The sequence below is a fragment of the Capsicum annuum genome, chromosome 4 (genome assembly GCF_002878395.1).
Source record: "Capsicum annuum cultivar UCD-10X-F1 chromosome 4, UCD10Xv1.1, whole genome shotgun sequence".
Lineage (NCBI taxonomy): Eukaryota > Viridiplantae > Streptophyta > Magnoliopsida > Solanales > Solanaceae > Capsicum > Capsicum annuum.
The window spans coordinates 228,739,398-228,750,597 of record NC_061114.1 but is presented as its reverse complement, the minus strand read 5'-3'; the positions used below and the strand labels follow the sequence as shown (position 1 = coordinate 228,750,597).

Sequence of the window (11,200 nt, the reverse complement as noted above, 5' to 3'; positions counted from 1 at the left end):
TATTTTTAACTTATAAGAAAATGTACATTACTGTAAATCATTGTTTGAAAAATAAGAAGACATCTATAAAATGTGCATTAACATCTAGAAAGTAATCTTGGAATTGTTTAACATCAAACACAAAACTAAGAATTAGCTCTTTCAAAGTCGACTATTATTAAACATTTCTACTCTAAAGTAACAATTGCACTTGCATCAATTTTTTTGAAAACACTCTTCCTTAGTCGAGGCGGATCGCCATTATCACTCATGTACCTTTCATTTGCCTTTTTCACTCCGTAATACCACAATAATGAAGTATAGCGTGCACGTTGACTTGCAGCATCAAACCCACATGAATGAACTTGCTGTCCTTCACTTAAAATTTCTGCATATGCACACACAAAGACGTCATAGTCCCTGATTTCCAAAAAAAGAAAAAAAATAATAATCAATACATTACTTATAACATCGTTATACATGAAAATAAACATCCTCTCCAAAATATTATCTTGCTGAATTTCAAGCATGAGGAGGCATTTTGAAATCTGTCCTATCCAGTTGCACTGTGACAAATTCAAAAATATCTCAAAAATTATATTTCTAAATGCCTCCTAAAACATCCTTTCCAAAATATTTCTTTATCTCTTCACCGAAAACACAATTACAATAGATCCCCATATGTAATGGGTGTGGTGGGACTTTGTCAATTCGGTCATACCCTGAAAAAAAATCTACCATAATTAGCTAACAGATACACATTGAATGATGGTTATTTATACACTCAAAAACTAAATCAGACCCACATTAAACAACTGTTAGTTATGTGTGATGTTAACTTATACATTTATAAATAAACTGCATTAATGTATAATAAAATCAGACCAATATATACACTAGAGTAACACATGTATGAGGTTAACTTATACATCTCAAAATTAAGATAAACTATTAGACATGTATGATGGTTACTTATTCATTAACAAATAACTTGCATTAATGTATAATAAACTCAAACCCTAACCATTGTAGAGTTACACATGTATGAGGGCAACTTATACATCTAACAATTCATATTAGACTCTAAAAAAAACTACATATAAACATGTATGAGGACACCTTATACACCTAAAAATTTCAATCAAGACCATAATTAAACAACATTTACAAATGTATGATGGTTATGTATACAGCTAACAGTTAATATCAGACCCAACATAAACAACAATTACACATGTATGAGGGTAACTTATACATCTCAAAATTAATATCAGCTTTACTAGTCGAATGTATAACCTATAGAAAAATATTGTAGAACAACTACATTATACATTACTGTGATGAAAAAATAAATGTATCATGTCTTATTATACATATGTCAAATTATACCTAAATTCATAATAAATACCTTCGGAAGACGTAGTCAGTCGGAATCACCAAACTTCTTTTTACTTGCTTTTGAACTAGACTTCGTCGATTTAAAAGAGGACTTATCCCTCAATTTCTTCATTGTAACGGGGTCATTTCTGTGCTTTAAGCATTCTCTGCAAATTTCGGATTCTATTCATCAGGAACAAATTCAAGTGGAATATTTTTTCATTTGAATCTAATTGAGTAATTGTTAAACTAAAACTTGAAGGATAATCCATAACCAATTAACACTATTTTGACTTAACAGTAGTGTTAAATCGAACTAGAAAATAAGAAAATCAAAGATCTAACTTGTACTCTATGAAAAAAAATGAAAAAAATAAACTACTAAACTTGAATATAATTGAATAATACCGTAATTTGAACATGCAAACAAACGAAAAAAAGAAAACCCTTGATTTGATAACCCTTGATTTGATAAAGTTGAACAAAAAAAATAATTCAAAAATTAAGAAAGTAAATTATTAAAAACAATTAAATCTTGATAACTTACAATTATATAACCACTAGGTAGAAGTTACTGCAATTTTGCAATAAAAGATGGATTTCAAAAATGGCTTAAAAATTGGATTGGTAATGGAGCAATATCCAGTAAAAAACGGAAGCAAAAAAGCGGAGTTTACATGTATAATATTCGGCAGAAAGAAATTACCAAATAAGGAGAATTTTGTAATTATTTTGATATTTGTGTAAATACTTTACTAATTTGAGATTTAATATAATTATGTAACTTTAACTTGTGTATATAGGTAATTTTTAGTTTACTTAAAAGACAAGGAAAAACGGTAAATTTTAAGTCAAGACAACTTTTGTTTTTGTGGCATTTAGAATTTGTTTATGTACAAAATTTTTAGAGAATTTGTCGTAATGCGAGGAGTTTTTGATTGTATTACCGCTCGTTATTTATCAAGGAGTCTTCGGTGCATGAGAAATGCATTTCATTACATCTCAACATCATTTGTTTAAAAATTAATATTATATCTTGACATATTTTTTTTTCTCGTCTTTATTTTTATTTCGTCAAGGAGCATGATCATCGAGGCTGTGTGGGAAGCTCGAACAAAGGGGAAACTCAACAAAAGTGAATGACCATTAATAATGTGTACTTAATTAAAAGGAGTATGCAATTTTTAATATGAGACGTTAAATATATGCACATAACAAAAGTATTATCAATAATTTAGAGCTATTTTTTGATTCTTCTGTATTACTTTTTTCAGTGTAGTATTCTTAGAGCATAGTAATATTATTATTTATAAAAGTAAGGATTAATTTTAATTAATAAGATATTAGTCATTTGTTTGCAATACATTACCTTGAATATTATTGTAAAAGCTTTATTTATTAATATCAAGATTTGATAAGAAGTTCTAAAATATTTTTAATAAACAATAGATAGTTCTTCTTTCTTTTTTCATTAGTTTAAATTTTATACCTTGTATATTTTTTAATCTTTAATATTATTTGAAGTGAAATTAAAATCATAAAATTCATGTTAAATTTTTTTGGGCCTCAAAATTTTGAGGGCCTAAAGCAGACACCTTACTAGCCTTACTCTTGAGCCACCCCTGTATTTCCTATATGTCGACGGGGGCATAATTTCTAGTATTTACTGATTAACTATTGGAGACATAGGTTGAGATTTTGCACATTCCCTCTTAGGGGTGGGCATATTTTGGTTTAAACCGAAAAATCCGAAAAACAAAATCGAAATTTAATTTTTATTTTGATTTTTCGGATCGAATTCGGTTTGTAATTTTAAAATTTTGATGTTTCGATTTTTTTTAAAAAATCGGTTAAACAGAAAAATCGAAATTTTATAAATAATATATATATATATATATATATATATATATATATATTATTATATATATAATATTTAATAATTCATATTCACAATTAACATTTAATAACAAATTCGCGTACGCCGCAGACTATTTATAGATTGTTTTAGTGACTCAAATATTTTATAGACTATTTTGGTGACTTTGGACTGTTTTATGGATTATTTATATAGAAAGTATGTTGTTTTATGGACTATTTATACAAGGTTATATTATATGTAATGATTAATGACGTTATGTATTATGTTAAGCTTAGGATTATTTCATTTTGTTTCATCTATATTGAGTTATTTATAGTTATTATATTTGGGAATGAAAAACAGGTTTTAAAAAATAATTTTTCTAAAAAAACCCATCAATTTTAAATGCTCAGTTATGAAAAAGAGAGGCCAACTACTTTAATATTTCAAACCGAAATAAAAATCCAAAATAACCGAACCGAATTTGTAAAACCGAACCAAATCAAATTTATTTCGATTTGGTTACGGATGCCATTTTTATCAATCCAAAAATCGATAAATTAAACCAATATTAAACAATCAAAGCGAACCGACCTAACGCCACCCCTATTCCCTCTACTTAAACGCTACTGGTGATCAGTGCCTTGTGCTCCACTTGACGTAATTACGTAATTTATGTGGCGTAGGTGGACATAAATAGTTAAAATTGCCATGCTTTTGACTAAGACGACTGTTTCCGGAAAGTACTACTTCTACTATTTATAGTTGGTTTAAATTAAGATATATTAACCCTGTTTGTTTCTGTAATTACCATTTTGAAGCTTGATAGGTACTTTTTACTTTAAAAACTCAGGACTCGTTTGGAAGCTCGTATTAAATAAAATAATTCATACATTAAAAGTTAGTCCAGTTATGTACAATGTTTGATTGCCCAATTTAAATTTAATCTCACCCAATATATGGATAACTAATATACCATAGAGTGTATTATCTTATCCCTAAGAAACCATGAAATTATTTATCCATGGCTTGATAATATATAGATAAGAGAATTAAATGACTCAACTATCCCTCAATTCTTTTTATTAAATTTTTCTTTAAGGTTCATTTTAAATTTAATCACTATAAATTTAATTGTTATGTTACATTTTAATTTGCCAGCTATTTTTTACTTTGCGTATGCGGATCAAGTGTTTAAATATCATTTACTCCCTTATGTCGGTTGATAATTTCGAATGTGAACTATATTTATGCTATTTTGTAATTGTTCAATTTACAGACGGATTAATTTAAATAGAAAAAATTATTGTCAAATAAATATATAATTTGAAAATCTAAAATTATATTATCAACCGTCCGTGATGTTCTTACATAATGTGCTTTACATTTTTTAAAAATTATTTCTCTATAATATGACAATTATTTGTTTGTTTTAATTTTTTTTTGATTAAATAGACTCAATTTTTTTAAAAGAAATAAATGATCAATTAAACGGAGTGAGAATTATTATTCATATTTTAGCTTTTTTAAGATTGCGCAATGGGTGAGCAACTTGACTAGTTAAATGAAGTAGGAAATTTCATAGAAATTTAAGGGTATAATTATAAAAAAGATTTTGTTGAGTTTTAAAATATACGATATATCTAGTTTTAATACAATGAACCAAACACTTGATAAAAAATAATCCTTGTATTGCTAATCTCTATATTATTAATCCATGAATAACTTGTCTTTGTACCAAACTACCCCTCAGTGGCGTGTAGGGTGGTCAATCCATTGTCCAACTTAACAAGACAAACAGGTATTGATCAAAACGCACAGGATCTTCAAGACCTTTGGTAGACAAGGATGCTCTCTTGGTCATATTTCGAACACTTCAATCTCCTAATAAAATGTTCTAACTAGAACCTTTTATTAGGTAAGTAGAACACTAATAGTTAGTAGGTTCTAACTAGACACATTCAGATCAAATATTAAACAAGAAATGATGTGTGTGTTCATTCATTCAACTAGATAATTAAATCAACCACATAAAATATATATGTCATCTCCTTTAATTATACACATCAATCTCAAATAAAAAAACATACATTTTACAGCTTATTCAAGCAAAGACAAATTTAAGGATGTGCCATATATGTGGTAAATTTAACTATCTAATAGACGAATGAATACACACAAAAGCTCATTTAAGGTTTGAATCACAAGTGTCTAGTTGAAACACTTTATTAGGAGTTAAGGTATTCTATTTAACTTTGTTCGAGTATTTAGATAAAATGTCATAACAAGGTTAAGGGTTTAGAGGTGTATTAGATTACTCTAATGCGATATGAAATCATGATTAGATTTGGTTCAAGATAAAAAGGATGCGAAGCATTCCCATCTATGCTTACCATTGGAGTAGTATTTACTACTACCTCTTTTTATATCTGCTTATTCCCTGGTATGCTTTAAACTCTCCTTTTAGCAAATTACCCAACCAAGTGACTAAAAAATTTTAAACGAAAAAGTATGACCTCTTCTAACTTGATATAAAGTTTTAAAAAATAAAAAAGATTTTGAGTTCTTAAATTAAGTTGTCAAATGTACGAAAATACTCATTAACCTCATAAATCTTATACATGTCATATGAAAAACTAGAATTACAAGAGAAATGGTCATTCTTTTTTAAGACGGAAGGAATCCATAATTAAGAAATATGTCACCTTAAAAAATTGTGCCTAGAATAAAAGCGACACAGAAAAAAAGGGTCTCATCAAATTTGATAAAAGGAGCTGCAAGGCACAACGGCCTTGTGGCATATCCGCCTTCAAGAAATTGTAAAACATCACAAAGGCTACTTACTATCTTGCATCACATTAACTAAGACATGTCAGTGATTACAATAACCAAGTGCGTCTAAATACAAAAACCAGTAGGAAACTTTTAGTAAACAAATATCAACCAACCCAATGCAGGCCGTCCGCTTCACTCATTTGGACTTTGCTTTCGCTTTCCAAGATTGTGGAATTGCCAATAAGTCTCCACGCACATGTCAACATTCAAGTCAGCATGGAACCTAGACACATGGTAGCAGTTCAAGGACAGAGAAGAAGGGTCCTTCATACTCTGTTGAGATATTCACAAATCAGGGTGGAATATATAGCTGATTTTAACAAATGCAAACCAGACAGCAAAGTTTCATGTTGAGGAAAAGGGGGAGACACAAAAAGGGGGAAGCCCATCAAACTATGTCAAGATGAATATAAATAAGTTCCAACTTATGGGGTCTTAACAATACTGATAGAAAGGAAGTGGTGAATGCGCTGATCCACAAACGGCTTGCAAAATTCGGCTTTCAAGAAGCTAAACAGATAGGTCGGATTGATTCGGTTTTTTTCATTTACCAAATCAGTTATGCTGGGTTTTTAATTCAATAAACCAAATTAAACCAATAAAAATCAATTTTTTCAATCTCGTTTTTTTTAGATTTTTGGTTTGGGGGGTGGGGAAGGGTAGCCTTCGAGTAACTGGTAAAGTTAATATCATGTGACCAGGAGGTCATGGGTTCAAGCCTTGGAAACAGCCTCTGGCAAAGATGTAAGATAAGGCTGCGTACAATACACCCTTGTGGTGAGACCCTTCCCCAGACACCGCGCATAGCAATAGCTTTAGTGCACCAGACTGTCCTTTTTTGGTTTGGGAGTGGGTGGTGTTTATTTTTTTTCTGGTAAGGTAGGTATCCATAACAAATGTAATTAGTGCTTCCAAATTATTTTTCTATCCTAGTAAGATACAACGATTATACTGTGCTTCCCAAGAAAATCACACATGTGAAATGAATCCTGACATTATGCTAAAATATAATGTCACCAACAATAATGATAATAATAAATAACACTAAATTGAGAGGGTGATAACTTACTTATCAATCTTAGCCTGTTGCCGAATCCCCCTGCAAGAAAAAAAACAAGAGAACTGTTAGTAATTAGAACGTCTCCTGCAAAATAATTAGGCCCAACGGATAGATAGCCAGCTGCTGCAGGAAGAGTTCCTATGTGTTTTCAATGGTGTACATGGGAGTTTGAGTTGGTCATTTACCTACCAAGTTACTACTATTACCATTTTCAAAGGATATGAATCAAATTATAGTTAGTCTTCTTAGCTTGGCTAAGAATTAATTGTAGCTTTTCTTCACTAAGTCATAGGCATAGCTCAAATTTATGTTGAATCAGATCACTTACACCTATTTTTGACATAGAAAATAAAGTCAAACAAAATCAATCATTACATATATACAATTCAAGTTGAGTTACGCACCAGAACATATAGACCAAGCTACCTGCAAATGACCCCAAGAAAAAAAGACCTACTTTACTTCCACCTTCTTCTTTGACTTGCTGGGAGTATCTCCTGAAACACCAAATAATAAAGTCACCATTATTTATATAGTGTACTTCTATTTTAAGAGGCTGTGCAAATATAAACTTTAATGGGTATGTCTTGGTGTGAGGTATAAGCATAAATAGTTTCAAAATAAAATGAAAGACTATTTTATCTCATATTAAGTGTGAGATATTAGTTAGTATCGGGATTATTTATCCCACCATTTATACTATATTAGTGGGATAAGTTATGTCATGTACATGATGGAATAGGTAATCTAACTAATATTGGGATTAATTATCCCACGATAACTCTTTTCCAACCGAAAAAAACTCAAGATAATTTTCAACCTTACCGTGAAAATATTAAACTGCAGTTTAAGGTTTATATACATAAGAATTAACCCCATACTTGTTGTTGGTGGGTGACAGATATTGCGTGGAATTAATCAAGATATGTATTTGTTGATCCAAACCCCACGATTATTAAAAAAAAAAAAAAAGACTGTAATCTAACATTTTTTAATCAACTCAAAGGGAATTTGTAAACCAAAATTCCCACAACAGAAAAGATTGAATGAAGATTCCTACATACCTAAATTGTGGTGGTGCTCCAATGAAAGCCTTACGAGCCTACTCAAAATCATAGAAAAAACAAAAATTAGACAAAATTAAAACAAATACAAGGATAAATTATAAAGTTACCGCAACCAACCCTAGACGGAAAGCCATTTTAGCACTGAGCAGACTTCGTTGAAACAAAACAAATAAACTATTGTGAACCAAATCGACTTTGTATGGGCCTGTGGATTAGAAGTGATAAATAAGATTGATTCATTGGGAGTTTTATTTGGAATCCAAATCCAATTAACATCTATATATTATTAAAAGGAGAGGACAAAGCCTCTTCATTTAGCCAAGTGGAAGCATTACATATTAACACATGTAGCTTAGTTAATTAGTTAGGAAAAAGTTGTTAAATCAGATGGTTTTAAAATTTTTGAATTCAAAATTTCAGTTAATTTTATATTCATTTGTTGTTTTAAAAATTCCAAATTACAAATTAATTTACAATTTTAAATTTTTAATTTGAACTGGCTGGAAGGTTTCAAAATAGGCAATGCAACTAGGAACCCAGTGTTAGTTTCTCATATATTGTAGTGTTTCTTTTTGTGGAGCGGATAGATCACAGCTACTCTATCTCAATCTGATGCTAATGTTATTCGAAGCTAGCTCTAGACTACATATGAACAGGACGAAAAGCATCATCCCAGATAACACGATTTCCAATTTGGAGGGTCTAGCATAGCTAATGGGTTGTAGAATTGGTACTTCTCCCACTACTACTTGGGACTATGTCTGGGGTCAAGATACAAGTTGAAGATACACGGAATGGAATTGTGGGGAGAAATTTGAAAAGATACTAGATACATGTGTGTTTTTTCTATGCCAGTGATAGTGCAAGAGAGATTAGATCAAAATAGTAGATCATTCTTATGGGAAGGGAACAGTCACTATCACAAGTCTCATCTAGTTAGATGGGAAAAAATGGTTCTACCAAAGCAGCATGGAGGATTGTGCATAAAAGATCTGATTCTACACGATAAAAGCATGATAATGAAATGGCTGGAGATACAATCTAGAGAATCCTTGGGATGTGGAAAGATGTGACCGCAGCAAAATACTAAAAGCAAAGCCAATGGTGCGCAAGACATTGCAGACTAGCACATGGAATCGGCCCCTGGAACCACATCTCAAGCATGTGGGGTAAGTTTCAAGCCAGTTCATCTATCAAGTTGGGAAATGGAGCTCTCATTTCTTTTTGGAGAGAAAAGTGGTTAGGGACAATGACACTGCAAGATGAGTATTCTAACTTATATCTTCTGGCTAGCAACAAAGATTCCACAGTTGGACAGATATGGAACCTACAGACAAGGAGAAACATTTAAGACTGGGAATTTGATGACTATCTAGAGCTACAATCAAGGCTAGCAATGGTCTCATCCCACCCACAAGAAAGAGATCAGACAAAATGACTTGGGCTGATCAACAAAAAGGGAACTTCACTATCAAAGGAGGCTATACACATCTATGCTCTAATAAGGAACTGATTGACAAATGGCCATGGAAGCTAATCTGGAATAAGAAATTCGATTATGGAAAGAATCAAATAAAGTTCTTACCGGCTCATCCGACATGCAGACAGCGAGACCCATCTTATCTGCAATTTGGGCAGTCTCCAGAATACTGTGTTAAGTATAGTAAGTTTTAGAATAGTTGGACAAAAATAAATATAAGATAAACTGATGTAAATCTATAAACTTACACTTTGTCAAGTTCTTCATGCAAATTCACGAACTTTTCGGGCATGTCTCTCCCCGAAAACCAACGAACCGCCAATACCACCAACTCCAGCTGAACTGGAATATAACCAAATCCTAGATGCATTGAGTCCGTCGGCTTCTTTTTCTAAATCACGCACAATTTTCAAGTTTGCCAACTTTGTTAACTCACGACGTAGTTTTGATAGGAAACTCTATCCAACAAAAACACATATTAGAGGTAAGAAATAACATAAAAAAACACAAAGAAGATGTTGCTATCAACTCACTCATCATCTTTCTCATCAAGAAAAAAAAGATTTTGCTGTGTAACTAGTTCTGAATCTTGTTCTCCCTCGGTTGATTCTGCTTGGAGTATTCTAAGAGAAAAAAGGACTAACTCCTTTTTTGAATGTAATTTCTGGCACAAAGACATTATGTCTTTTGTTGCCAGGAGAGCAGCTCATGTTAAATTCTCTACTGATGAAAATATTACTACTATTAAGTCGCACATTAACATAAACTCTAATTGTTATTGTTGTATTGGTGCAGGTATGACACCAGAACATCTTTACTACAAAGGTCATTATGCACAAAAGATCTGGTCTTTTTTTGCAGGTAGCATGGGCATAGACTACAATAACAACACCCTTAATGGAATGATAGTAAGATCAAAGCTAGAAATTCTATCACTGCATACACTCTTAGGATCCTGCCTCAAAATAGTATTTCGGAGCTTTGGAGGTGCAACTAAAAGTAGGAAATACAACATATGATTTTAAAATAAATACTATAATAATGGATAAAAAAAAAATCATGCAAAATAGAAAAATAAAAAACATACCATTTTCGATTTTTTTTTTTTGGAAACAGACCTGAAATTTCACAAATCCATGTAAATATACATAATATTTGTAAATTCAAAAAATATACAACAACAACAAGTATCTACAAATAATCTATAGACTATACAAAATGCTGAAGTAAAAAAAAAAAAAAAGAAAGAAAGAAACGGACCTACTTGTTTGGTGTCTTCCGAATGTTTAGGGTAACAGTCGAAAATGGGAAGAGTGTTTATATAGTGCGATGCTCTACGGTCATGTGGATTTGGGCCCAACAATGTGGTACCCACCTGTTTTAAATACTCCTTGGCACCTACCTTAACAAATTACTCCCTCTATTTCGTTTTAATTGGTGTTCTTTCTAAAATAAAAAATAAAAAAATAAAAAATAAATTATTTAAATTTAGTTATTCCTTTGATAAAATCAAGAGGATTTTATTATATTCTTTCAATTTTACC

The 11,200-nt window shown here is 31.1% G+C and overlaps 1 protein-coding gene across 1 annotated transcript; it reads right to left on the bottom strand.

Moving 5' to 3' along the window:
- Window positions 1-6,052: 6,052 nt before the first annotated feature.
- LOC107869393 lies at window positions 6,053-10,931 on the bottom strand. Its single transcript, XM_016715925.2, has 8 exons — window positions 10,917-10,931; window positions 10,744-10,774; window positions 9,905-10,047; window positions 9,762-9,825; window positions 8,174-8,211; window positions 7,514-7,606; window positions 7,119-7,148; window positions 6,053-6,272 (listed from the first exon to the last, which is right to left on the bottom strand). Exons 2-8 carry the CDS (start codon window positions 10,744-10,746, stop codon window positions 6,182-6,184), a joined length of 462 nt encoding a protein of 153 aa, XP_016571411.1. The 5' UTR covers window positions 10,747-10,774; window positions 10,917-10,931; the 3' UTR covers window positions 6,053-6,181.
- Window positions 10,932-11,200: the final 269 nt, after the last annotated feature.